At 47.9% G+C, this 27,152-nt stretch overlaps 1 protein-coding gene across 1 annotated transcript; it reads left to right on the forward strand.

The window, feature by feature from the left end:
- The first annotated feature begins 21,066 nt into the window (after window positions 1-21,066).
- LOC120047240 (platelet-activating factor acetylhydrolase IB subunit alpha1-like) lies at window positions 21,067-25,168 on the forward strand. The gene is made up of 3 exons (XM_038992769.1): window positions 21,067-21,084; window positions 24,143-24,238; window positions 24,782-25,168. The coding sequence occupies exons 1-3, from the start codon at window positions 21,067-21,069 to the stop codon at window positions 25,049-25,051; spliced, it is 384 nt and encodes a 127-aa protein (XP_038848697.1). The 3' UTR covers window positions 25,052-25,168.
- Window positions 25,169-27,152: the final 1,984 nt, after the last annotated feature.

Raw genomic sequence — 27,152 nt, forward strand, 5'->3', positions numbered from 1 at the left:
CGGCTCTGGCTGGTCATGGCTGGCTGACGGCTCTGGCTGGTCATGGCTGGCTGACGGCTCTGGCTGGTCATGGCTGGCGGACGGCTCTGGCTGCTCCTGTCTGGCGGAAGGCTCTGGCTGCTCCTGTCTGGCGGACGGCTCTAGCGGCTCCTGTCTGGCGGACGGCTCTAGCGGCTCCTGTCTGGCGGACGGCTCTGAAGGCTCAGGACAGACGGGCGGCTTTGAAGGCTCAGTACAGACGGGCGGCTTTGCAGGCTCAGTACAGACGGGCGGCTTTGAAGGCTCAGGACAGACGGGCAGTTCAGGCGGCGCTTGGCAGACGGATAGCTCAGACGGCGTTGGGCAGACGGGCAGTTCATACGGCGTTGGGCAGACGGGCAGTTCAGGCGCCGCTGGGCAGACGGCAGGCTCTGGCCGGCTGAGGCGCACTGTAGGCCTGGTGCGTGGTGCCAGAACTGGAGGTACCGGGCTAAGGACACGCACCTTCAGGCTAGTGCGGGGAGCAGCAACAGGACGCACAGGACTCTGGAGGTGCACAGGAGGCTTGGTGCGTGGTACCGGAACTGGAGGTACTGGGCTGGAGACACACACCACAGGGCTAGTGCGTGGAGGAGGAACAGAGCTCTGGAGATGCACAGGAGGCTTGGTGCGTGGTGCCGGAACTGGTGGTACCGGGCTGAAGACACGCACCATAGGGCTAGTGCGTGGAGGAGGAACAGGGCTCTGGAGACGCACAGGAAGCCTGGTGCGTGGTGTAGGCACTGGTGGTACTGGGCTGGGGCGGGGAGGTGGCGCCGGATATACCGGACCATGCAGGCGTACTGGCTCCCTTGAGCACTGAGCCTGCCCAACCTTACCTGGTTGTATGCTCCCCGTAGCCCGACCAGTGCGGGGAGGTGGAATAACCCACACTGGGCTATGTAGGCGAACCGGGGACACCATGCGTAAGGCTGGTGCCATGTATGCCGGCCCGAGGAGACGCACAGGAAGCCTGGTGCGTGGTGTAGGCACTGGTGGTACTGGGCTGGGGCGGGGAGGTGGCGCCGGATATACCGGACCATGCAGGTGTACTGGCTCCCTTGAGCACTGAGCCTGCCCAACCTTACCTGGTTGTATGCTCCCCGTAGCCCGACCAGTGCGGGGAGGTGGAATAACCCGCACTGGGCTATGTAGGCGAACCGGGGACACCATGCGTAAGGCTGGTGCCATGTATGCCGGCCCGAGGAGACGCACTGGTGGCCAGATGCGTTGGGCCGGCTTCATGACATCCGGCTCAATACTCAATCTAGCCCTGCCAGTGCGGGGAGGTGGAATAACCCGCACCGGGCTATGCACACGTACAGGAGACACCGTGCGCTCTACCGCATAACATGGTGTCTGCCCGTACTCTCGCTCTCCACGGTAAGATCGGGAAGTTGGCGCAGGTCTCCTACCTGACTTCGCCACACTACCCTTTATCCCCCCCCCCCCCCCCCAATACATTTTTGGGCTTGACTAACAGGCTTCCTACCGCGTCGTCGTGCTGCCTCCATTCGCCGGTATCCCTCCTCACACTGTGCCAGAGAATCCCAGGCAGGCTCCGGCACTCTCCTTGGGTCGATCGCCCACCTGTCGATCTCCTCCCACATAGTGTAGCCCAGATCCTTCTCCTGCTTCCGTGCTGCCTCCTCATACCGCTGCCGCTCGGCTTTAGCTGCCTCCAGCTCTTCACGAGGGCGGCGATATTCTCCAGGTTGAGCCCATGGACCTTTACCGTCCAGTATTTCCTCCCATGTCCAGAAATCCTGCGATCGCTGCTGTTGCTTTTTAGTCCGCCGCTTGGTCCTTGGTTGGTGGGTGATTCTGTAACGGTCGTCTTGTGGTGAATGAGCGGACCAAGGCGCAGCGGGTGATGAAGACATAATGAATATTTATTAACAGAACGACGAAACACGAAAACTCTTAAACAAACTACAAAACAAATAAACGACGTAGACTGACCTAAAACATGAGAACTTACAAATACACGAAGAACGCACGAACAGGTACAGACTACAAACAAACGCTACAGTTGTCACGTTCCTGACCGGTTTTCTGTTATATTGTATGTGTTTGACGGTCAGGGCGTGAGTTTGGGTGGGTAGTCTATGTTATGTGTTTCTATGTTGGTTAAAGGGTGACCTGATATGGCTCTCAATTAGAGGCAGGTGGTTTTCATTTCCTCTGATTGAGAGCCATATTAAGGTAGGCGTTTTCACATTGTTTGTTGTGGGTGGTTGTCTCCTGTGTCAGTGTCTGTGTATGTTACGCCACACGGGACTGTTTCGGTTTTGTTTGTTCGTTTGTTTTATGTAGTCAGTTTTCCTGTTCATGCGTTCTTCGTGTTTCATGTAAGTTCGTCGTCCAGGTCTGTCTACGTCGTTTATTGTTTTGTAATTATTCAAGTGTTCGTCGTGTTTTCTGTTTTGTTTATTAAAAATCATGTCTTATCACAACGCTGCATCTTGGTTCAATCCATGCTCCTCCTCTTCGGATGGAGAGGAAGAGGAAAGCCGTTACAGAACCACCCACCAATTCAGAACCAAGCAGCGTGAGTTCGAGCAGTGGCCTGCTACACAGGAATCCTGGACATGGGAGGAAATATTGGACGGAAAAGGTCCATGGGCACAGCCGGGAGAATATCGCCGTCCCAAAGCTGAGCTGGAGACAGCGAAAGCAGAGAGGCGGCGATATGAGGAGGCAGCAAGGAGACGTGGCTGGAAGCCGGAGAATCAAGCTCAAGACCGGAGTTATGAAGGTACGCGGCTAGCACGGAAGCCCGTGAAGAAACCCCAAAAATGTCTTGGGGGGGGGGCTAAGAGGTAGTGGGCCAAGGGCAGGTACGAGACCTGCGAGACCTGCCAGGTACGAGACCTACCTAAATATATTTTTATTTGGATTTCATGCAATGGACATACACAAAATAGTCCAAATTGGTGAAGTGAAATAAGAAAAATAACTTGTTTAAGAAATGTTTTAAAAAATTCAACTGAAAAGTGGTGCGTGCATATATATTCACCCCCTTTGCTATGAAGCCCATAAATCAGATCTGGTGAAACCAATTACCTTCAGAAGTCACATAATTACAGAAATAAAGTCCACCTGTGTGCAATCTAAGTGTCACATGATCTGTCACCTGATCTCAGTATAGATTCTATATAGTACTTCCGGCGCCGACAGAGATGGCCGCCTCGCTTTGCGTTCCTAGGAAACTATGCAGTATTACATTTTTTTATGTGTTATTTCTTACATTGTTACCCCAGGAAATCTTAGGTTTTATTGCATACAGTCGGGAGGAACTATTGGATGTAAGAGCAACGTCAACTCACCAACATTACAACCAGGAATACGACTTTCCCGAAGCGGATCCTCTGTTTGGTCCACCACCCAGGACAATAGATAGGATCCCAGCCGGCGACCCAAAACAACGGCGCCGCAGAAGGGGCAGACGGATGCGGTCTTCTGGTCAGGCTCCGTAGACGGGTGCACCGCTCCCGAGTATACTACTCGCCAATGTCCAGTCTCTTGACAACAAGGTAGACGAAATCCGAGCAAGGGTTGCCTTCCAGAAAGACATCAGAGATTGTAACGTTCTTTGTTTCACTGAAACATGGCTCACTCGGCATACGTCATCAGTCGGTACAGCCACCTGGTTTCTTCACGCATCGCGCCGACAGAAACAAACATCTCTCTGGTAAGAATTAGGGCGGGGGTGTATGCCTTATGACTAACGAGACGTGGTGTGATCATAACAACATACAGGAACTCAAGTCCTTTTGTTCACCTGACCTAGAATTCCTTACAATCAAATGCCGACCGTATTATCTACCAAGAGAATTCTCTTCGATCATAATCACAGTCGTGTATATCCTCCCCAAGCAGACACATCGACGGCCCTGAAAGAACTTCATTTGACTCTATGTAAACTGGAAATCACATATCCTGAGGCTGCATTTATTGTAGCTGGGGATTTTAACAAGGCTAGTCTGAAAACAAGGCTCCCTAAATTTTATCAGCATATCGAATGCGCGACCTGGGCTGGCAAAACCTTGGATCATTGTTATTCTAACTTCCGCGATGCATATAAAGCCATCCCCCACCCTCCTTTCGGAAAATCTGATCACGACTCCATTTTGTTTCTCCCAGCCTATAGACAGAAACTAAAACAGAAAGCGCTCGTGCTCAGGTCTGTTCAACGCTGGTCCGACCAATCGAATTCCACGCTTCAAGATTGCTTCGATCACGTGGACTGGGATATGTTCCGCATAGCGTCGGACAATAACATAGATTAATACGCTGATTCGGTGAGCGAGTTCATTAGCGAGTGCATCGGTGATGTTGTACCCACAGCGTCTATTAAAACATTCCCCAACCAGAAACCGTGGATTGATGGCAGCATTCGCGCAAAACTGAAAGCGCTAACCACTGCTTTTAAGCAGGGCAAGGTGACAGGAAACATGACCGAATACAAACAGTGTAGCTATTCCCTCCGCAAGGCAATCAAACAAGCTAAGTGTCAGTATAGAGACAAAGTAGAGTCGCAATTCAACGGCTCAGACACGAGAGGTATGTGGCAGGGTCTTCAGTCAATCACGGACTACAAAAGGAAAACCAGCCCCGTCGTGGACCAGGATGTCTTGCTCCCAGACAAACTAAACAACTTCTTTTCTCACTTTGAGGACAATATAGTGCCACTGACACAGCCCGCTACCAAAACCTACGGGCTCTCCTTCACTGCAGCTAACGTGAGTAAAACATTTAAACGTGTTAACCTTTGCAAGGCTGCCGGCCCAGACGGCATCCCCAGCCGTGTCCTCAGAGCATGCGCAGACCAGCTGGCTGGTGTGTTTATGGACATATTCAATCAATCCTTATCCCAGTCTGCTGTTCCCACATGATTCAAGAGGGCCACCATCGTTCCTGTTCCCAAGAAAGCTAAGGTAACTGAGCTAAATGACTATCGCCCCGTAGCACTCACTTCCGTCATCATGAAGTGCTTTGAGAGACTAGTCAAGGACCATATCACCTCCACCCTACCTAACACCCTAGACCCACTCCAATTTGCTTACCGCCCCAACAGGTCCACAGACGACGCAATCTCAATCACACTGCACACTGCCCTAACCCATCTAGACAAGAGGAATACCTATGTGAGAATGCTGTTCATCGACTACAGCTCAGCATTTAACACCATAGTACCCTCCAAACTCGTCATTAAGCTCGAGACCCTGGGTCTCGACCCCGCCCTGTGCAACTGGCTCCTGGACTTCCTGACGGGCCGCCCCCAGGTGGTGAGGGTAGGTAACAACATCTCCACCCTGCTGATCCTCAAAACTGGGGCCCCACAAGGGTGCGTTCTCAGCCCTCTCCTGTACTCCCTGTTCACCCATGACTGAGTGGCCATGCACGCCTCCAACTCAATCATCAAGTTTGCAAACGACACTACAGCGGTAGGCTTGATTACCAACAACGACGAGACGGCGTACCGTGAGGTCCATCGGAGTGTGGTGTCATGAAAAAAAAACACTCAATTTCAACAAAACAAAGGAGATGATCCTGGACTTCAGGAAACAGCAGAGGGAGCAGCCCCCTATCCACATCGACGGGACAGCAGTGGAGAAGGTGTAAAGTTTTAAATTCCTCGGCGTACACATGACGGACAAACTGAAATGGTCCACCCACACAGATAGCGGGGTTGAAGAATGCGCAGCAGTGCGACCTCAGGAGGCTGAAGAAATTTGGCTCGTCACCAAAAACACACAAACTTTTACAGATGCACAATCGAGAGCACCCTGTCGGGCTGTATCACCGCCTGGTACGGCAACTGCTCCGCCCACAACCGTAAGGCTCTCCAGAGGGTAGTGTGGTCTGCACAATGCATCACCGGGGGCAAACTACCTGCCCTTCAGGACACCTACACCACCCGATGTCACAGGAAAGCCAAAAAGATCATCAAGGACACCAACCACCCGTGCCACTGCCTGTTCACCCCGATATCATCCAGAAGGCGAAATCAGTACAGGTGCAGAGACTGAAAAACAGCTTATATTTCAAGGCCATCAGACCGTTAAACAGCCATCACTAACATTGAGTGGCTGCTGCCAACATACTGACTCAACTCCAGCCACTTCAATAATGTAAAAATGTATGTGTCACGATCGTCTTGACGTGAATGAGAGGACCAAGGCGCAACATGACTTGAATACATCTTCTTTTTATTACAACGACGAAGATGAACACGTAACACTTATACAAACTAACAAAAACAACAAACGATCGTGAAACTTAAAACGCAAGTGCACACACAAACTACTTACGTTCGACATATACAATGACCCACAAACAGCTAAAGCCTATGATCGCCTTAAATATGGTTCCCAATTAGAGACAACAGAAACCAGCTGTCTCTAATTGAGAACCCATTCAGGCAACCATAGACTTTCCTAGAAAACTCCACACAACCATAGACACAGCTAGATACATACACTCAACACAAACCCATACACTACCACCAACACCCCCTCTACCATATAATACCCCAAACACACACATACCCCATGTCACACCCTGACCTAACTAAAATAATAAAGAAAACAAATAATACTAAGGCCAGGGCGTGACATAACCCCCCCCTTAAGGTGCGAACTCCGGGCGCACCAGCCCATAGTCTAGGGGAGGGTCTGGGTGGGCGTCCTTCCACGGCGGCGGCTCCGGCACTGGTCGTGGTCCCCACCCCACCATAATCACTACCCGCTTACGTAGCCTCCCCAAATGGCCACCCTCCACATTAACCCCACTGGATTAAGGGGCAGCACCGGACCAAGGGGCAGCACCAGGATAAGGGGCAGCACCAGGATAAGGGGCAGCACCAGGATAAGGGGCAGCACCAGGATAAGGGGCAGCACCAGGATAATGGGCAGATCCTGGCTGGATGACGGCTCTGGCGGATCCTGGTTGGACGGCTCATGGCTGGCTGACGGATCTGGCTGCTCATGGCTAGCTGACGGATCCGGCTTCTCATGGCTGGCTGACGGATCTGGACGCTCATGGCTGGCTGACGGATCTGGACGCTCATGGCTGGCTGACGGCTCTGGCAGATCCTGTCTGGTTGGCGGCTCTGGCAGATCCTGTCTGGTTGGCGGCTCTGGCAGATCCTGTCTGGTTGGCGGCTCTGGCAGATCCTGTCTGGTTGGCGGCTCTGGCAGATCCTGACTGACGAATGGCTCTAGCGGCTCCTGACTGACTAACGGCTCTGACGGCTCGGGACAGACGGGCGGCTCTAATGGCTCTGGACAGACGGATGGCTCAGACGGCACTGGGCAGACGGATGGCTCAGATGGCGCTGGGGAGACGGATGGCTCAGATGGCGCTGGGGAGACGGATGGCTCAGACGGCGCTGGGGAGACGGATGGCTCAGACGGCGCTGGGGAGACGGATGGCTCAGACGGCGCTGGGGAGACGGATGGCTCTGGCCGGATGAGGCGCACTGTAGGCCTGGTGCGTGGTGCCGGAACTGGAGGCACCGGGCTAAAGGCACGCACTTTCAGGCTAGTGCGGGGAGAAGGAACAGGGCATACTGGACCCTGGGGACGCACATTAGGCCTAGTGCGTGGGGCCGGAACTGGTGGTACCGGACTGGGGACACGCATCTCAGGGCTAATGCGGGGAGCAGCAACAGGATGCACAGGACTCTGGAGACGCACAGGAGACTTAGTGCGTGGTGCCGGAATTGGTGGTACCGGGCTGGAGACACGCACCATAGGACGAGTGCGTGGAGGAGGAACAGGGCTTTGGAGACACACTGGAAGCCTGTTACGTGGTGTAGGCACTGGTGGAACTGAACTGGGGCGAGGAGGTGGCGCCGGAAATACCGGACCGTGCAGGCGTACTGGTTCCCTTGAACACCGAGCCTGCCCAACCTTACCTGGTTGAATGCTCCCCGTCGCCCGACCAGTGCGGGGAGGTGGAATAACCCGCACCGGGCTATGTAGGCGAACCGGGGACACCATGCGTAAGGCTGGTGCCATGTATACCGGCCCGAGGAGACGCACTGGAGACCAGACGCGTTGAGCCGGCATCATGGCACCTGGCTCAATGCCCAATCTAGCCCTACCAGTGCGGGGAGGTGGAATAACCCGCACCGGGCTATGAACACGTACAGGAGACACCGTGCGCTCTACTGCGTAACACGGTGTCCGCCCGTACTCCCGCTCTCCACGGTTAGCCTGGGAAGTGGGCGCAGGTCTCCTACCTGCCCTCGGCCCACTACCTCTTAGCCCCCCCCCAAGAAATTTTTGGGTAGTACTCGCGGGCCTCCAGCCTTGCCTCCGTGCTGCCTCCTCATATCGCCTCCTCTCGGCTTTCGCTGCCTCCAGCTCTTCACGAGGGAGGCGATATTCTCCCGGTTGTGCCCAAGGTCCCTTTCCATCTAAAATCTCCTCCCATGTCCATGAATCCTTAATGCCTTGATCCTGTTGCCGCTGGTCATGTTGCTTGATCTGGGTTTGGTGGGTCATTCTGTCACGATCGTCTTGACGTGAATGAGAGGACCAAGGCGCAACATGACTTGAATACATCTTCTTTTTATTACAACGACGAAGATGAACACGTAACACTTATACAAACTAACAAAAACAACAAACGATCGTGAAACTTAAAACGCAAGTGCACACACAAACTACTTACGTTCGACATATACAATGACCCACAAACAGCTAAAGCCTATGATCGCCTTAAATATGGTTCCCAATTAGAGACAACAGAAACCAGCTGTCTCTAATTGAGAACCCATTCAGGCAACCATAGACTTTCCTAGAAAACTCCACACAACCATAGACACAGCTAGATACATACACTCAACACAAACCCATACACTACCACCAACACCCCCTCTACCATATAATACCCCAAACACACACATACCCCATGTCACACCCTGACCTAACTAAAATAATAAAGAAAACAAATAATACTAAGGCCAGGGCGTGACAGTATGAAATATGTATCACTAGCCACTTTAAACAATGCCACTTCATATAATGTTTACATATCCTACATTATTCATCTCATATGTATATACTGTACTCTATACCATCTACTGCATCTTGCCTATGCCGTTCGGCCATCGCTCATTCATATATTTTTATGTACATATTCATAGTCATTCCTTTGCACTTGTGTGTATAAGGTAGTTGTTGTGAAATTGTTAGGTTAGATTACTTGTTAGATATTACTGCATGCTCGGAACTAGAAGCACAAGCATTTCGCTACACTCGCATTAACATCTGCTAACCATGTGTATGTGACAAATATAATTTGATTTGATTTGATTCACCTGTTCTGAAAGGCTTGAGAGTCTGCAACATCACTAAACAAGGGGCACCACAAAGCAAGCTGCACCATGAAGACCAAGGAGCTCTCCAAACAGGTCAGGGACAAAGTTGTGGAGAAGTACAGATCAGGGTTGGGTTATAAAAGCTTATCCCAAACTTTGAACATCCCATGGAGCACCATTAAATCCATTCTTTAAAAATGGAAAGAATATGGCACCACAACAAACCTGCCAAGAGAGTGCCGCCCACCAAAACTCATGGACCAGGCAAGGATGACATTAATCAGAGAGGCAACAGAGAGACCAAAGATAACCCTGAAAGAGCTGCAAAGCTCCACAGCGGAGATTGGAGTATCTGTCCATAGGACCATTTTAAGCCGTACACTCCACAGAGTTGGGCTTTACAGAAGAGTGGCAAGAAAAAAAGCCATTGCTTAAAACTTCTACTTCATCCCAATCCCGGATCCGGGAGCACCCCCATCAGTAAAAAAGCTGACTAGCATAGCCTAGCATAGCGTCACAAGTAAATACTAGCATCTAAATATCATTAAATCACAAGTCCAAGACACCAGATGAAAGATACACATCTTGTGAATCCAGCCATCATTTCTGATTTTTAAAATGTTTCACAGGGAAGACACAATATGTAAATCTATTAGCTAACCACGTTAGCAAAAGACACCACTTCCATACTCCACCATTTTCTTACTGCATCAGTAGCTATCACAAATTCGACCAAATAAAGATATAAATAGCCACTAACCAAGAAACAACCTCATCAGATGACAGTCTGATAACATATTTATTGTATAGCATATGTTTTGTTAGAAAAATGTGCATATTTCAGGTATAAATCATAGTTTACCATTGCAGCCACCATCACAACGCTCACCAAAGCAACTAGAATAACTACAGAGACCAACGTGAATTACCTAAATACTCATCATAAAACATTTATGAAAAATACACAGCGTACAGCAAATGAAAGACAAAGATTTTGTGAATCCAGCCATTATTTCAGATTTTTTAAGTGTTTTACAGCGAAAACACAATATAGCATTATATTAGCTTTCTACAATAGCCAACCACACAACAGCATTGATTCAAGCCAACAATAGCGATAACGTATAAACCAGCAAAAGATATGAATTTTTTCACTAACCTTCTCAAACTTCTTCAGATGACAGTCCTATAACATCATATTACACAATACATATAGAGTTTGTTCGAAAATGTGCATATTTAGCGGCACAAATCGTGGTTATACAATGAGAATAGTAGCCAAGCTGCCAACAATATGTCGGGAGAAGTCTTGGGAGAGGCACCTAATCTAATCAGTAACTAATCATAAACTTGACTAAAAAATACAGGTTGGACAGCAAATGAAAGATACATTAGTTCTTAATGCAACCGCTGTGTTAGATTTTTAAAATTAATGTTACTACGACATACAGCGTGCATTAAAGCGAGACCGCACCGAAATGAATAGCGGAATATGAGTTTTACATTTTTCAACAGAACAACGAATTAACATCATAAATAGTTCTTACGTTTTGATGAGCTCCCATCAGAATCTTGGGCAAGTTGTCCTTTGTCCAAAAGAATCGTTGCTCGGTTGTAGATTGTTGCTTTCAACTTTGGAATTAGCAGTAAACATTAGCCATGTGGCTAAGACGTGTCCAACTCACTAGAACGCAGCACAAATAAATATCCGAAAATCGCAATATACTGATATAAACTGATATAACTCGGTTTAAAATAACAACATTATGATGTCTTTAACACCTATATCGAATAAAATCAGAGCCGGATATATCTAAGGGCTATAACGGGAGCTTTCTAGAACGCCATCCTGAGGTCTGTCTTGCGTCTTGGCGAATGGTGGAAAGGGAGGACACCACGTTCCGAGCCTATTTATAAGGCCTCAGATCTGCCTAGCAACTCCATTCCAATTCTCACTATTTGCTGACATCCAGGGGAAGGCGTATGCAGTGCATCTCAACCAATAGAAGACAGGCCAATTAATAAACTGACCTCAGAACAGCTTGCAGATTTCAGATTTCTCACTTCCTCATAGGAAAATTGCTCCAACTCGAGTTCTGTTTTACTCACAGATATAATTCAAACGGTTTTAGAAACTAGAGAGTGTTTTCTATCCAATAGTAATAATAATATGCATATTGTACGAGCAAGAATTGAGTACGAGGCAGTTTAATTTGGGAACAATTTTTTTTCTAAGTGTAAACAGCACCCCCTATTGACAAAAGGTTAAAGAAAAGGCATGTGGAAGAAGGTACTCTGGTCAGATGAGACTAAATTTGAGCTTTTTGGCCCTCAAGGAAAATGCTATGTCTAACACCTCTCATCACGCCGAAAACACTATCCCCACGTTTTTCATCGGCAGGGACTGGGAAACTGGTCAGAATTGAAGGAATGATGGATGGGCGCTAAATACAAGGAAATTCTTGAGGGAAACCTGTTTCAGTCTTCCAGAGATTTAAGACTGGGACAGAGGTTCACCTTCCAGCAGGACAATGACCCTAAGCATACTGCTCAAGCAACGCTCAAGTTGTATAAGGGGAAACATTTAAATGTCTTGGAATGGCCTAGTCAAAGCCCAAAGCCTAATCCAATTGAGCATCTGTGGTATGACTTAAAGACTGCTGTACACGAGCGGAACCCGTCCAACTTGAAGGAGCTGGAGCAGTTTTGCCTTGAAGAACGGGCAAATATCCCAGTGGCTAGATGTGCCAAGCTTATAGAGACATACCTCAAGAGACTTGCAGCTGTAATTGCTGCAAAAGGAGGTTCTACAAAGTATTAACTTTGGGGGGGGGGGGGGGGGGTGAATAAGTTATGCACGCTCAAGTTTTCAGTTTTTTTTGTCTTATTTCTTATTTGTTTCACAATAAAACATATTCTTAATCTTCAAAGTGGTAGGCATGTTGTGTAACTCAAATGATACAAACCCCCCAAAAATCCATTTTAATTCCAGGTTGTAAGTCAACAAAATAGAAAAAATGCCAAGGGGGGTGAATACTTTCGGCAAGCCACTTTATTGAAAACCAGAAAATATTACATAGAAAATATAAATATGTTGGTTTATTATTTTCCCATCATCATCCACTGCATGTGAATGATAAACATAATTCACTGGATAACTTCCAATTACTCAACTATCATTATGCCGTAACAGAGGAAACATTATTATGGAAATGAGTAATGAGCATTCTTTTTGGACAGGACTAAATTTCAAAATGTTAGTTCCTGTTTTATTGTTCGTTCTGAATGTGAACCTGGCCTCATTCAACGTTCTCCTAAGTATTTCCAATCTGCTGTTGTCCTATAGCGTCCCCTCTAGGGATCCAGGAGGAACAGCAGTCCCATACAGATGACCAGCAGTAGAAACAACAGGTCAACTCACTCTCATATAAAGTGCGCTCCTTCAACAACCAGGTGTAGTGTATCCTGGGATGCGGTTGGAGGTACAGGTGAAGGTTGTCTTGAATTCAGCTCTCACTCAACCCACATAGGACAGAACTGTTAAATCAGGTCAACTTTCCAGGGAGATTGATTTACTCTTCACTTCATTGTTACAGCATAATAACCACTGTCGCAATGTCATAACAAAATAGCGAACATATAACACAATGCCAAATACTATGTTACTACACATATAATAAAATGTGGCTCTATATAATTGGGAGTTAACATAATTGTTTTGGTAGTAATGGTAAGAGATTAGAGGTAGTGTTTAATGGTTTTAGGTAGTTGGATACTGACTTGGATAAGTAGATGCTGTTGAGACACTGGAAGGATCAAGGCCTCCCAGAGAGAGAGAGAGCGAGAGAGATCAAGCGAGAGCGAGAGAGAGAGAGAGAGAGAGAAAGCATAAATATATATATATATATATATATATATATATATGTATATACTGTATATATACATATATATATATATACATTCAACTCATTTCATCAACAAAAAATAGTTTCCCCTCCTCCACAAAACAAACTGCTCCTTCATAATCCCACTTCTCCTCAAACACTGGGAGATCTTTTACAGGCGAGAAGAACTCAAAATCCACTTTTATTCTCGCTTTGACTAATCCTTTAAAAACAGATCTTACATCCTGCCCATATCCCGTGCCTATTTTATGTTTCCTACTCAGATAAATTGACATCTTAGTCCCAAAATAAAATGTAATAGTTGACATTTTCTTTTCTGTTTATTACTATATTGACACCCCCAATGAAAAACAATGTTATTTAAAATCTCCCCTACTGTCACGCCCTGATCTGTTTCACCTGTCTTTGTGATTGTCTCCACCCACCTCCAGGTGTCACCTGTTTTCCCCATTAGTACCTGGGTATTTATTCCGGTGTTCCCTGTTTGTCTGTTGCCAGTTCGTCTTGTCTTCTCAACCAGCGTGTTTTTCCGTGCGCCTGCTTTTTCTTATCTCTCTTTTGCTAGTCCTCCCGATTTTGACCCTTGCCTACCTTGACTCTGAACCCACCTGCCTGACCATACTACCTGCCCTGACCTCGAGCCTGCCTGCCACTCTGTACTTCCTGGACTCTGACCTTGTTTATGATCTTTTGCCTGTCCACGACCATTCTCTTGCCTGTCCCTTGGATTATAATAAATATCAGACACTCGAACCATCTGCATCCCGTGTCTGCATCTGGGTCTCGCCCTGTGCCCTTATACCTACAGCTGTAAACAAAGAGAGGCTTTATCCTCTCACACTCCGTAAAACAGTGAACAATTGTTTCTCTTTTGTTACAAAAAGGACATCCATCTCCAACATCTGAGTTAATAACAGATACAAAAGCAATAACTGCAATGATGCCATGCAAAACCATCCATTACATGTCACCAGTGCCCTTTTGTAACGGTGGCTTGTACAGTGCTCTCCATGCTGACTTTACCTTGTCACCAATACCCAGTTTTCCCCTCCAAGAAGTGTCTTTTCTATTCTTCAATTTATCTTTATTCAAAACATTGACACACCCCCTATATAAGTCTTTCCTATTCACCTCATCCAAACCCACCTCTTCCAACCCTCTCAAATTCAGTAATAATGCCTTTCTTTCTGACTCTGGGATATTGGGTGTAATCCCTATTCTTGGAAATTGTACTTTTCATCTTGTACCTTCTTCTTGTGATTATTAAGCAGAAACCACTCTTCTACTGACAGAGCCTTCCTGCAGCTTCCCGACAATTCTTTCCGACCTGACCCCCAAATGTTTAGCCACCCGTCCTCCATCCATTAAGCTGGGCCCAGCCATGACCATTAACTGTTTTAGGGTGATGATTTTCCCTTTCACCAGAATTTTGGAGAAATGTGGAACAGCTGCAGTTGTACAAACCAGTCTTGCCCCATACACCAGAGGTTCCTCCAGCAGCCAATGCACTGACTCCGCTGGAGTGCTTCTGGACACCTTCATTATGCTCCAAATCCTAAGAAGGCCTCTGTAAAACGGAGGTATTCCCTCCCTAGAAATCTGGCTACTATCAAACAAAAGCGAAGCCTTCTTTAAACCTAATCCCGACCTTCTGTAATACAAGACCTGTCACCCCTCTCCAAACCACATTTTCCAGTCCATAAAGCAACCTTTGAATAAACTGAAACCGGAAAGCATCAGCCCTACTAGCAAGATGTACAAGACCTTGATCCCTCTCATCTTTTGACAAATACAAAACACTTTGTGGAACCCAATGATATTTATTCCAAAAGAAATCTACAACAATCACCGGTATCTTAGCCAGAAGTCCAGATGGTGGGTCTAAACATGACAACCGATGCCATAGTGCAGAGGCAACCACATTATTAACAATAATAGTACGCCCCCTGTATGACATACGAGATAACAACCAACGCCATCTCCTCATCCTCCTTTCCACTATTCCTGTCACGTTCTTTCAAAATCGAACCCAGAAGCAGACCAGGACAAGGAGCGTAGAAAGAAGGTGAGTATTTATTTACAAGTAATTGTGAAAGGGTAGATATATCCAGATGGCGTAGCGGGCAGCGGTGGTGAATTGAGGGGAGGAAATAGGTGAATCCAATGGAGTAGCGGAATCCTCCGTCAACCAGGCGGGAATGGGGTGAATGATCCGGGTGAGTAACTGAAGGCAAAACAAACGGAGGTAAGTTCAAGGCAAACAATACGTAAACAAAAACAACAAAACAAATACTATCCAACTTGAGTCTGATACTATGGCACAACATACTGTTCATGGCTAACGATCCGGCAGGGAATGGAAGTCAGGTCAGAGCTTTTGAAGGGGAGAGGTGATGATCAGGACAGGTGTGCAGATTACTGATGGGACACAGGTGCGGGTGAACATCAATCTCCCAACAAGCTAATTCGCCCGGCAACCAGACAGGGTGCGTTCCAGGACACCGGAAACACACTCCAGGACAGACACACAGGCAAACCCAGACTCAGGAAGCGGGATTCGTGACAGTACCCCCCCTCCGACGAACGCCACCGGGCGGACTACCTGGAGCGCCAGGGTGGAGGCGGTAGAAGTCACGAAGCAGGTCGTCATCCAGGATCTGACGCCGAGGAATCCAACTCCTCTCCTCTGGACCATATCCTTCCCAATCCACTAAATACTGGTACCCTCGACCCCGCCGTCTGGAGTCCATGATGCGGCGCACCGTGTAGACAGGACCACCTCCGATCATCCGAGGAGGAGGAGGACGAGGAGGAGGGGGCAACAGAGGACTGAGGTGAACCGGCTTGAGGCAGGAGACATGAAAGGTGGGATGTACTCTAAGAGTTGCAGGCAACTTGAGTCGAACCACAACAGGATTTATGATTCTCTCCACTACAAACGGACCAATGAACTTCGGTGACAACTTTCTCGACTCAGTCCGTAGAGGAAGATCCCGTGTAGCCAACCAAACCTTATCTCCGACCGTATAAGCTGGGGCAGGAATACGGCGACGATTCGCCTGGATCTGATACCGGTCAGACACTCTAAGGAGAGCCTTCCTGGCCCGATGCCAGGTCCGGTGGCAACGACGAATGTGGGTCTGGACAGAGGGAACCGAGAGATCCCTTTCCTGAGAAGGAAACAAAGGAGGTTGGTAACCGTACAGGCATTGGAAGGGGGACATCCCAGTGGCAGATGACGGAAGGGTATTATGGGCATACTCGACCCAGGGTAATTGAGATGACCAAGAGGTAGGATCAGAGGAGACAAGACAACGCAGCGTGGACTCCATCTTCTGGTTGGCTCTCTCCGCCTGACCATTAGATTGTGGATGAAATCCAGAAGTGAGACTGACTGTAGCTCCAATGGCCAAACAGAAAGATCTCCAGACAGCAGAGGTAAACTGAGGACCACGGTCAGAAACAATGTCACTGGGCAATCCGTGGACCCTGAAAACCTCCCTAACCAGGATCTCAGACGTCTCCGTAGCCGATGGAAGCTTGGAGAGAGGGACAAAATGAGCAAACTTGCTGAATCTGTCCACAATGGTCAGAATGACCGTGTTCCCAACAGAAGGGGGCAATCCCGTGACAAAATCCAGGGCCAGATGCGACCAAGGTCGCCGAGGAATAGGTAGGGGGTGAAGAAGCCCAGAGCTGGGCCGATTGGTACTTTTGTTCTGAGCACAAACAGGACATGCGGCAACAAACCTCCGGGTATCTTCTCCCATGGCAGGCCACCAAAATCGTCTGCGCAGTAGCGCCATAGTCCGAGCAACGCCAGGGTGACAAGCTATCTTGCTGGCGTGGGACCACTGAAGAACAGCAGAACGGACCGACTCAGGCACGAACAACCGACCGGGTGGACCGTTACCAGGGCCGGGCTGCGTCCGAAGGGCCGCCATCACATCCTCCTCAATCCTCCATGTAACGGCTCCCACGACAAGGTTCTGGGGAAGAATCGTCTCAGTCTTGGCCCCACTCTCCTCCGTCTTGGAGAACATCCGGGACAAGGCGTCCGCCTTGCCGTTCTTCGACCCAGGTCGGAACGTCAGGGAAAAATTGAAGCGTCCAAAAAACAAAGCCCACCTGGCCTGACGGGAGTTGAGACGTTTCGCCGATTGCACGTAAGCCAGATTCTTGTGGTCAGTCCAGACCACAAACGGTTGCTCCGCTCCCTCCAACCAGTGACGCCACTCCTCCAAGGCAAGCTTCACAGCGAGAAGCTCCCGATTACCCACATCGTAGTTTCTTTCAGCTGGAGAAAGACGACAAGAGTAGAAAGCGCAGGGATGGAGTTTACCGTCAGTGGAGCTACGCTGGGACAGGATGGCGCCCACCCCCACATCAGACGCGTCCACTTCAACAACAAACTGACGGGAAGTGTCAGGTTGAGAGAGAATCGGGGCGTTGGTGAATCGACTCTTCAAGTCCAGAAATGCTCGGTCTGCCTCAGGAGTCCAACAGAACCTTCTGGTGCAAGACGTCAGGGCAGTTAATGGGGCGGCCACCCGGCTGTAATCACGGATAAACCTCCGATAGAAGTTCGCAAACCCCAGGAATCTCTGGAGCTGCAATCTCGTACCGGGCTGGACCCAATCCCGAACCGCCCGAACCTTCTCTTGGTCCATCTTGATCTCTCCCCTGGAGATGATGTACCCGAGAAAGGATGTAGTGTGGGCGTGAAAATCACACTTCTCTGCCTTCACAAACAGACGGTTCTCCAATAACCGCTGCAGGACCTGCTTAACATGCTGGATGTGGCTGGAAAGCTCCTTGGAAAAAATCAGGATGTCATCCAAGTAAACGAACACAAACAGACCGATCATATCCCTCAGCACGTCATTCACCAAACATTGGAACACTGCTGGAGCGTTGGAAAGTCCAAACGGCATCACCAGGTACTCGAAATGTCCCATAGGTGTATTGAATCCAGTCAACCACTCGTCCCCCTCTTTGATCCGAACCAGATGATACGCATTGCGTAGATCAAGCTTCGTAAACACAGTAGCACCCTGTAAAGAATCGAAAGCGGAGCTCATCAAGGGCAAGGGGTACTTGTTCTTGACCGTAATATCATTCAACCCCCGATAATCAATACACGGTCGAAGAGAGCCATCCTTCTTACTCACAAAAAAAAATCCAGCTCCCAGGGGTGATGACGAGGGACGAATGAGACCTGCAGCAAGAGACTCCTTTATGTAGGTTTCCAGGGCTTCCCGCTCAGGTCGAGAAATACTGTATAACCGTCCCTTGGGAAAGGCAGCTCCAGGGAACAGCTTAATCGTACAATCATAAGGTCGGTGGGGAGGAAGTGACTGAGCTTTCTGCTTACTGAACACCTCACCCAACTCGTGATATGTTTCAGGAACCAGGGACAAATCAGGAGAAGCAGACTCAAAGACCCGACTGGGGACAGCATGAGAACAGGCAGTCCTAAGGCAGTTAGCATGGCACTCAATGCTCCAACTAGTTACCTTTCCAGTCACCCAATCGAACGAGGGATTGTGTTCCTTTAGCCAGGGGTATCCAAGAACCAGAGGTACATGGAGGGAAGGCAAAATGAAAAAAGAAATAACCTCTGAATGATTCCCCGACAACAACATCTTAACCGGTTCAGTCCTCATAGTGATCCGTGCCAGAACACTGCCGTTCAGAGTGGTTGCTTCAATGGCTTCCGGTAATTGCTCCTTGGAAAGCCCCAGCTGTTCCACTAAGTCGGCATCAATGAAGCTGTCATCGGCACCTGAATCGATGAAAGCGTTAATCGCTAAACTCTGATCCTTATTTATGAGGGTAGCAGGGAAACGAGGTCTGACAGGACTCTTAAGAGGTTGAAACTGGCTCGCTAACAAACCTCCCAAACTTAACGAGCCGAGCAGTTTAACGGGCGCTGAGGACAAACGGAGATGTAATGTCCCGAACTACCACAGTAGAGGCAGCTGTTGGTCTCACGTCTACGTTGGCGCTCGTCCTTAGTTAACCCGTGCCGCCCCACTTGCATAGGTTCAGGATCTGGCGGCAGAACTCCTCCACTTATCCCGTGTGAAGGAAAATGATCAACCCGTTCTGGTCCATCTCCTGACCCGAATGATAACCGAGTCTCAGATTGATTAGATGGACCCCACTTCTTCTCCCTCCTTCTCTCTCGGACTCTATTATCTACCCGAATAGCTAAGGTGACCAAACTATCTAGGTCACTAGGCTCTGGATAGGAGATCAGCTCGTCCTTGAGTTGCTCCGACAACCCCTGGTAAAAAACCGCTTGTAGTGATTCCTCATTCCAACCACTCTCCACAGCCAATGTCCTGAATTCTATCACAAAGTCTGCCACACTGAGAGTTCCTTGGCGAAGAGAGAACAAACGTTTAGCTGCGTCCTTACCTCGGACTGGATGGTCAAAAAGCTTTCTCATCTCTGCCGTGAAACCCTGGTATGACGTCATGCAGGTGTCCCGTCGTTCCCAAACAGCTGAAGCCCATTCCAGAGCTCTACCACGCAGCAGCTCAATAACAAAAGCTATCCTAGCCTTATCTGTGGCGTAAGAGTAGGGCTGCAGATCAAAAACTAACCCACATTGCAAAAGAAATGAACGGCATCCTCCCAGATCTCCCTCGTACTTATCCGGTGTCGGAACCTTGGGCTCACGGAAGGAACCCGCTCCCGAATCGGCAGGTGATATGGGTGAAACAGGTGGTAGATGATCCACCGGCAACCTGAGCTGATCCTGGATACTCGTTAATCTATCCGATAAGTTTCGGATCGAACCCGCTATCTCGTGTAGCGCCGTCTTGTGTTGTCCCAACATCTTCTCCTGCTGGGTGATTGCATGGCAAACGGAGACCAGGTCCGCTGGGTTCATCACTGGCCGGATCGTTCTGTCACGTTCTTTCAAAATCGAACCCAGAAGCAGACCAGGACAAGGAGCGTAGAAAGAAGGTGAGTATTTATTTACAAGTAATTGTGAAAGGGTAGATATATCCAGATGGCGTAGCGGGCAGCGGTGGTGAATTGAGGGGAGGAAATAGGTGAATCCAATGGAGTAGCGGAATCCTCCGTCAACCAGGCGGGAATGGGGTGAATGATCCGGGTGAGTAACTGAAGGCAAAACAAACGGAGGTAAGTTCAAGGCAAGCAATACGTAAACAAAAACAACAAAACAAATACTATCCAACTTGAGTCTGATACTATGGCACAACATACTGTTCATGGCTAACGATCCGGCAGGGAATGGAAGTCAGGTCAGAGCTTTTGAAGGGGAGAGGTGATGATCAGGACAGGTGTGCAGATTACTGATGGGACACAGGTGCGGGTGAACATCAATCTCCCAACAAGCTAATTCGCCCGGCAACCAGACAGGGTGCGTTCCAGGACACCGGAAACACACTCCAGGACAGACACACAGGCAAACCCAGACTCAGGAAGCGGGATTCGTGACAATTCCAATGTTTTCCCATTGTCCCCTCATCCCCTAGGTACACTCCAAGATACGTAAACCCTCCTTTATACCATTCCAGCCCCTCTGGCAAAGCAATGATCCCTTCAGAACATTTTCCAATCTGTCAAGCACAACTTTTTCCCCAATTTACCTTTGAAGTGGATATTCCCCTAAACCGATCAACCACGAGACTCAAACTATCCACCTCTGCTTGATTTTTCACTAAAATAACTACATCAGCATAAGCTGAGAGACGAATAGGAGGAATATCCTCTGAAAGGTACGCCCCTTCAATGTGACTTCTAATGCTATTTAGTAGTGGCTCTATAGCGATGGCATATAACATTCCTGTCAGAGAACACCACTGCCTAATACCTCTACACACTTTAAATGGAGCACTCAAGCCACCGTTACCTTCCAGTACACTTTCAATGTCACCATATATATCACCCTGATCATGGCAATAAAACCAGAGCTGAAACCAAACGCCTCAAAAGTGTGCCATAAGTATTGATGTTCAACTCGGTCAAATGCCTTTTCCTGATCAATTGAAATTAGACCAGCATCCAACCCAATAGCCTTAGAGACGTCCAAAAACTCCTGAATCAGGAAAATGTTATCCCCTATCTGCCTGCTAGGTCTTATAATCAGTGCACAATAAAGCCACCGGCCTCCAGTTCTTCACCTCCCTAGAGTCACCCTTTTTTGGCAGTAGGGTGAGGACAGCCCTCCTGCAGCTTATCGGTAGTAACCCTCCGGTCAAACTATTGTTAACTACTGCTAGCCAATCCTCTCCCAACATGGCCCAAAAAGACCCAAAACAGTCAATGGGAAGCCCATCAATGCCTGGTGCCCTTCCATTTTCCATGCCTTTTAATGCAGTGTATAGCTCCTGCAAAAACAATGGTTGCTCTAGCTCAACCTGAGCTAATGCAGCCAGCAGTGGGAGTCCATCAAGGAACTGTTGTGTCACTGTTTTATCCTCTTTGTACTCACACTTGTAGAGCTCAGTGTAACGGATGTGAAATGGCTAGCTAGTTAGCGGGTGCGCGCTAGTAGCATTTCAATCAGTTACGTCACTTGCTCTGAGACATTAAGTAGGGTTGCCCCTTGCTCTGCAAGAGCCGCGGCTTTTGTGGAGCGATGGGTAACGATGCTTCGTGGGCAACCGTTGTTGATGTGTGCAGAGGTTCCCTGGTTCGCGCCCGTGTCGGGGCGAGGGGACGACGTAAAGTTGTACTGTTACATCAGCATAGAACTCTACTGTCCTCTTTCTAATTTCACTAGGGCTAGTGAGCTCTTGTCCAACAGCTGATTTGAGGCAACGAATAATTCTTCTTGGTCCATTCTTTTTCTCTAAACCGAAGAAAAATTTGGATTAGGCATCCATTTCAGAGATTCCCTGAAACGTACTTCTCACCAATGCCCCCTGTGCTCTGATACCCAGCAGGTCTGCTAACGCCCCCTGTGCTCTGATACCGAGCAGGTCTGCCAACGCCCCCTGTGCTCTGATACCCAGCCGGTCTGCTAACGCCCCCTGTGCTCTGATACCCAGCAGGTATGCCAACGCCCCCTGTGCTCTGATACCCAGCCGGTCTGCTAACGCCCCCTGTGCTCTGATACCCAGCAGGTCTGCCAACGCCCCCTGTGCTCTGATACCCAGCAGGTCTGCCAACGCCCCCTGTGCTCTGATACCCAGCAGGTCTGCCAACGCCCCCTGTGCTCTGATACCCAGCAGGTCTGCCAACGCCCCCTGTGCTCTGATACCCAGCAGGTCTGCCAACTCCCCCTGTGCTCTGATACCCAGCAGGTCTGCCAATGTGGCTTTTTTTTCTCTTGAGGGCCTAAATATGGCCTCGATTTCCTGTGGTCTCAACCAACGTCAGGAGTTCCGTTATTTCAAACACTAGGGCGTTCATTGATCTGGTGATGTCTCTGGTGACATTCATCGTGTACTGATTACAGAATTGTTGAATCTGGATTTTCCTTATATCCCACCACTGTTGAAGGGATACAAAACTGGCCTTTTGAGATCTCCACCTCTTCCAGAAAAAACATTTCCTGAAGTGAGCATCACTCAATAAATGTATATTAAAATGCCAGTATGCACTTTTGGGTTTTACAGCATTAATGAACATCACCTCTGTTATTTAACAATGATCAGAAGATCCAACTGGGGTTATCACACTTGATTTACAGACCTGAGATTGATGCTCAAAACAATAAAACCTATCTAATCTTGCCAGAGAGATGGTGTTCTCCCTCACATGGGCCCATGTGTACTGCCTCCATGTTGACTCTGTCAAATATCACACAGTTCATGTGTTTTTATTTATTTATTTATTTCACCTTTATTTAACCAGGTAGGCAAGTTGAGAACAAGTTCTCATTTACAATTGCGACCTGGCCAAGATAAAGCATAGCAGTTCGACACATACAACAACACAGTTACACATGGAATAAACAAAACATACAGTCAATAATACAGTAGAAAAATAAGTCTATATACAATGTGAGCAAATGAGGTGAGATAAGGGAGGTAAAGGCAAAAAAGGCCATGGTGGCGAAGTAAATACAATATAGCAAGTAAAACACTGGAATGGTAGATTTGCAGTGGAAGAATGTGCAAAGTAGAATTATGGGGTGCAAAGGAGCAAAATAAATCAATAAATACAGTAGGGGAAGAGGTAGTTGTTTGGGCTAAATTTTAGATGGGCTATGTATAGGTGCAGTAATCTGTGAGCTGCTCTGACAGCTGGTGCTTAAAGCCAGTGAGGGAGATAATTGTTTCCAGTTTCAGAGATTTTTGTAGTTCGTTCCAGTCATTGGCAGCAGAGAACTGGAAGGAGCGGCGGCCAAAGGAGGAATTGGCTTTGGGGATGACCAGAGAGATATACCTGCTGGAGCGTGTGCTGTAGGTGGGTGCTGCTATGGTGACCAGCGAGCTGAGATAAGGGGGGACTTTACCTAGCAGGGTCTTGTAGATGACCTGGAGCCAGTGGGTCTGGCGACGAGTATGAAGCGAGGGCCAGCCGACGAGAGCATACAGGTCGCAGTGGTGGGTGGTATAAGGAGCTTTGGTTACAAAACGGATGGCACTGTGATAGACTGCATCCAGTTTGCTGAGTAGGTGACGCAACACAGCATGCCTTGTGGAGATTGAGCAATGGAGAGTTGACCCACATCAGCGGCAAACACGAAGACAACACGTTAGTACATTACATTAGAGTTGATAGTACACTACTCCTTGTTCAGATTTAAACCCTAATGGCTGCACAGACCCATGGTCCCACGCCTGTTCCTGGGCCAAAAAGCACTTTCAGTATCAATCATTGAACATGCTTTTAAATCAAGTGGTATGAATGAAACTGCCCACCAAGTTGATGTTTGTCTCTCTGCCTCCACCAGGTTGTGGTGCTGTGGGTGGGCACCAATAATCATGGTCACACTGCAGAACAGATCTGTGGAGGCATCATGGCCATAGTCCAACTCATCAAAGACAAGCTGACTTTGCAGAGGACACACTGATTCTGTAGCCGCTGATGTTGTGACTTGTTTATTCAACACTCGTTGCTGTAGGATTAATATATAAGTGCCCTCTCAGAGAAGCCCGTTAGACATTTCTCTTGGCTTCTGTTCTGGAGATGTTCTCCTTGAATTCTTGTAATAAACTGAAGGGATTTAGATTAATATGATTGACTGCTCTCCGTTTTGTTCACCTGGAAAATCCCCTTTACAACCATTAACCTTTTTGATAACACAAACTTAAATTATGAACTGCATACTTTATGGACTCCATTATCATTGCTAACCATATTGGCACATTTGTCCTTTCTAGCATGGGAATCTAGTGACTACAATGCACAGGAGGTTGGTGGGACCTTTAATTTGGGAGAACGGACTTGTGGTAATGGCTGGAGCTGAATCAGTGGAATGCTATCACACACATGGTTTTCAGGTGTTTGATGCCATTCCATTTGCTCCATTCCGGACATTGTTGTGAGCTCTTCGCCTCTCAGCAGCCTCCTGTGCTATCATGTATGTTTCCAACCACAGGGAGTGCTACCCAGGGGTAAGATGCCCAACTCCCTGCGGGAGAGGAACGCCCAGGTTAACAAGCTGGTTCAGGAGGCTGTGTCCTCTCTCCCCCACGCCTCCCTCCTCAATGTGGACCCCGGCTTGGTGCACTCGGACGGCAGCATCTCCCACCAGGACCTGTATGACTACCTCCACCTCACCCCGCAGGGCTACCAGGCTGTGTGCCAGCCGCTACACGCCCACCTCAAGGGCCTGCTGGAGAAACAGGCTGAAAACTGAAGGCCAAAGACCAACTGATGGAGAACTGATGGCCAATGACCAAATGACTCACTACATCAGAGGTAAAAACACTGGTCCTGGAGAGCCACAAGAGTACAGGCTTTTAGCACATTCACTACTTTAAGAACACTTTTTAGTATTTTAGTACAGCCTTTTGTTCCATCCCATGATTCAAATAATATCTAGTCCTTGATTGGTTGAATCACGTTTTATGTTTTAAATACTAGGTTGGAAGTGTAAGTAACCGACGCTGGTGATGAGAAGCAGGTACGGAGAGCCAACATATAATCAGGAACAAACGGGTAACAATACAGGCACAGCTTCAGCACACAGGTGAACAAGGACATGCGACAAGCAATGCTGCAGCAGGGAACAGAGCGGGAAATCAGACAGATATAAAGGAGGTAATGACAGAGGTGATTGAGTCCAATCGCTGATGCACGTGACGGGGAAAAGCAGGTGTGCGTACTGTTGGTGGCAGGAGTGCGTAATCCTGGGGAGGGAGAGCGGGAGCAGGCGTGACAGGAAAAAATCCTGCTCTAAAAAGGCTTTCCTGAACCAGGGTTGGTAACCACTGCACTACTCTATTCTATGGGACGATACTGTAACTTACCACCAAAATGGCTGAGTAGAAGACCACTAAGCACTAATAGGATCAAACATCTGTGTTGCTAATCAGATTTAACCGCTTATCACCAACTGAGATTTGATTGAGCTGATTTGAGAGATTATCCTTCGCTTTAGTTTCATGCTGTATGGTGGATATGATGAATAATATGCCAGGATCTCTCCTCTGGCTGATAGATACATTATAAGAGCTTCCCCACAAAGGTTAGGAGAATCTGAAAAGCTACCATACTAAAGGTTTGTTTTGTTTCCTCTGTCAAAATACCCACATTTCCTGTCTTTTTCTCTTAACTTTGAAAACATGTACAGTCCTATTGATCTGATTTGGTTACTAATAATATAATTTAAAATCCCTTTAATGGTGTCATGTGTTTAAACACGTAGACCATTCACGGCATGCAATAAGGCATCAGTTCGCTCTACTGTTAAAGCATTACTAATTTCCTGTATCTGTTTACCACCGTTGCTATTTATTTGTGAAGATTTACCCTGAATGTCTTATTTTGGCTGCACACATATGGGGAAGGGTATGGTGAATGATGAGGGCATTTCAAAGTAGCGCTGAGACTGGTGGGTATTTGGCTTGGATATAATACTATAGTCAGTGTGTATGGATGTCTTGTACAGTAGCTGGCTTATACTTGTCTTGCACTCTTTATTCAAAGGCAGTCACCCCACGAGACCCAAGACTCCCTATAAAAGGCTGCTTTGACTGTTTGTGTATGTACTGTGTATGTAGGCCTACCAGCCTCTGCACTTGACCATGTTTGTGTTGTTGATCTTGAATGGTGATTGTCAAAATGCAGTGCATTAAAACCAATGAAAGCTTGCAGTGTGTGTGGACATTGCTTTGTTTGCAGCTTCCAACCACTGAATTGTGTCTGCATGATGGCTCTGCTAAGAAGTTTTTTTTAAACCAAAATAATTGACCTTTAGCTGTAGCTTGTCAAAACATCCAGTGTGTTTGATTAATGTACTCAAACTAATGGGTGCAGCAAGAGTACACTTAAACACAACAATGGAGTGATGTATTGGATTGGGATGACCAAACAGTTTTATACCTGCATGTGATGTCCTGAGCACATCCAAGATACGGTACCTGTACGAATTGATTTATGCCTGAGCAGAGAACCACAAGAGAGCTGTCTAGTGACACACTGTACTGTGATGAGACATTGGACCCACTTCTTCGTATGGTTAGTTGGCGTTGTCAGTTGTTAAAAAGTATTTATTTACCTGTTCCACCATATAGCTTCTAACATGCCTGAAAATGGAAGCTCAAGAGACCAAGTGTAAATATCTGTTTTTAAGTTGGTCTTCAGAGCTATCATCGACATGGGGGTGAATGATCCAGCCAATCCAGCGTAGCGGTGTGGAGCCCAATACCGTGACTGATTTAATGGAATCCAGCAAGCACCAAACCATTATGCCGTGAAAGAATGTTCATGTCCTGTGATAGTCAATGTGAGATTTG

The sequence above is a fragment of the Salvelinus namaycush genome, chromosome 5, assembly GCF_016432855.1.
Source record: "Salvelinus namaycush isolate Seneca chromosome 5, SaNama_1.0, whole genome shotgun sequence".
In the NCBI taxonomy this organism is placed as follows: domain Eukaryota; kingdom Metazoa; phylum Chordata; class Actinopteri; order Salmoniformes; family Salmonidae; genus Salvelinus; species Salvelinus namaycush.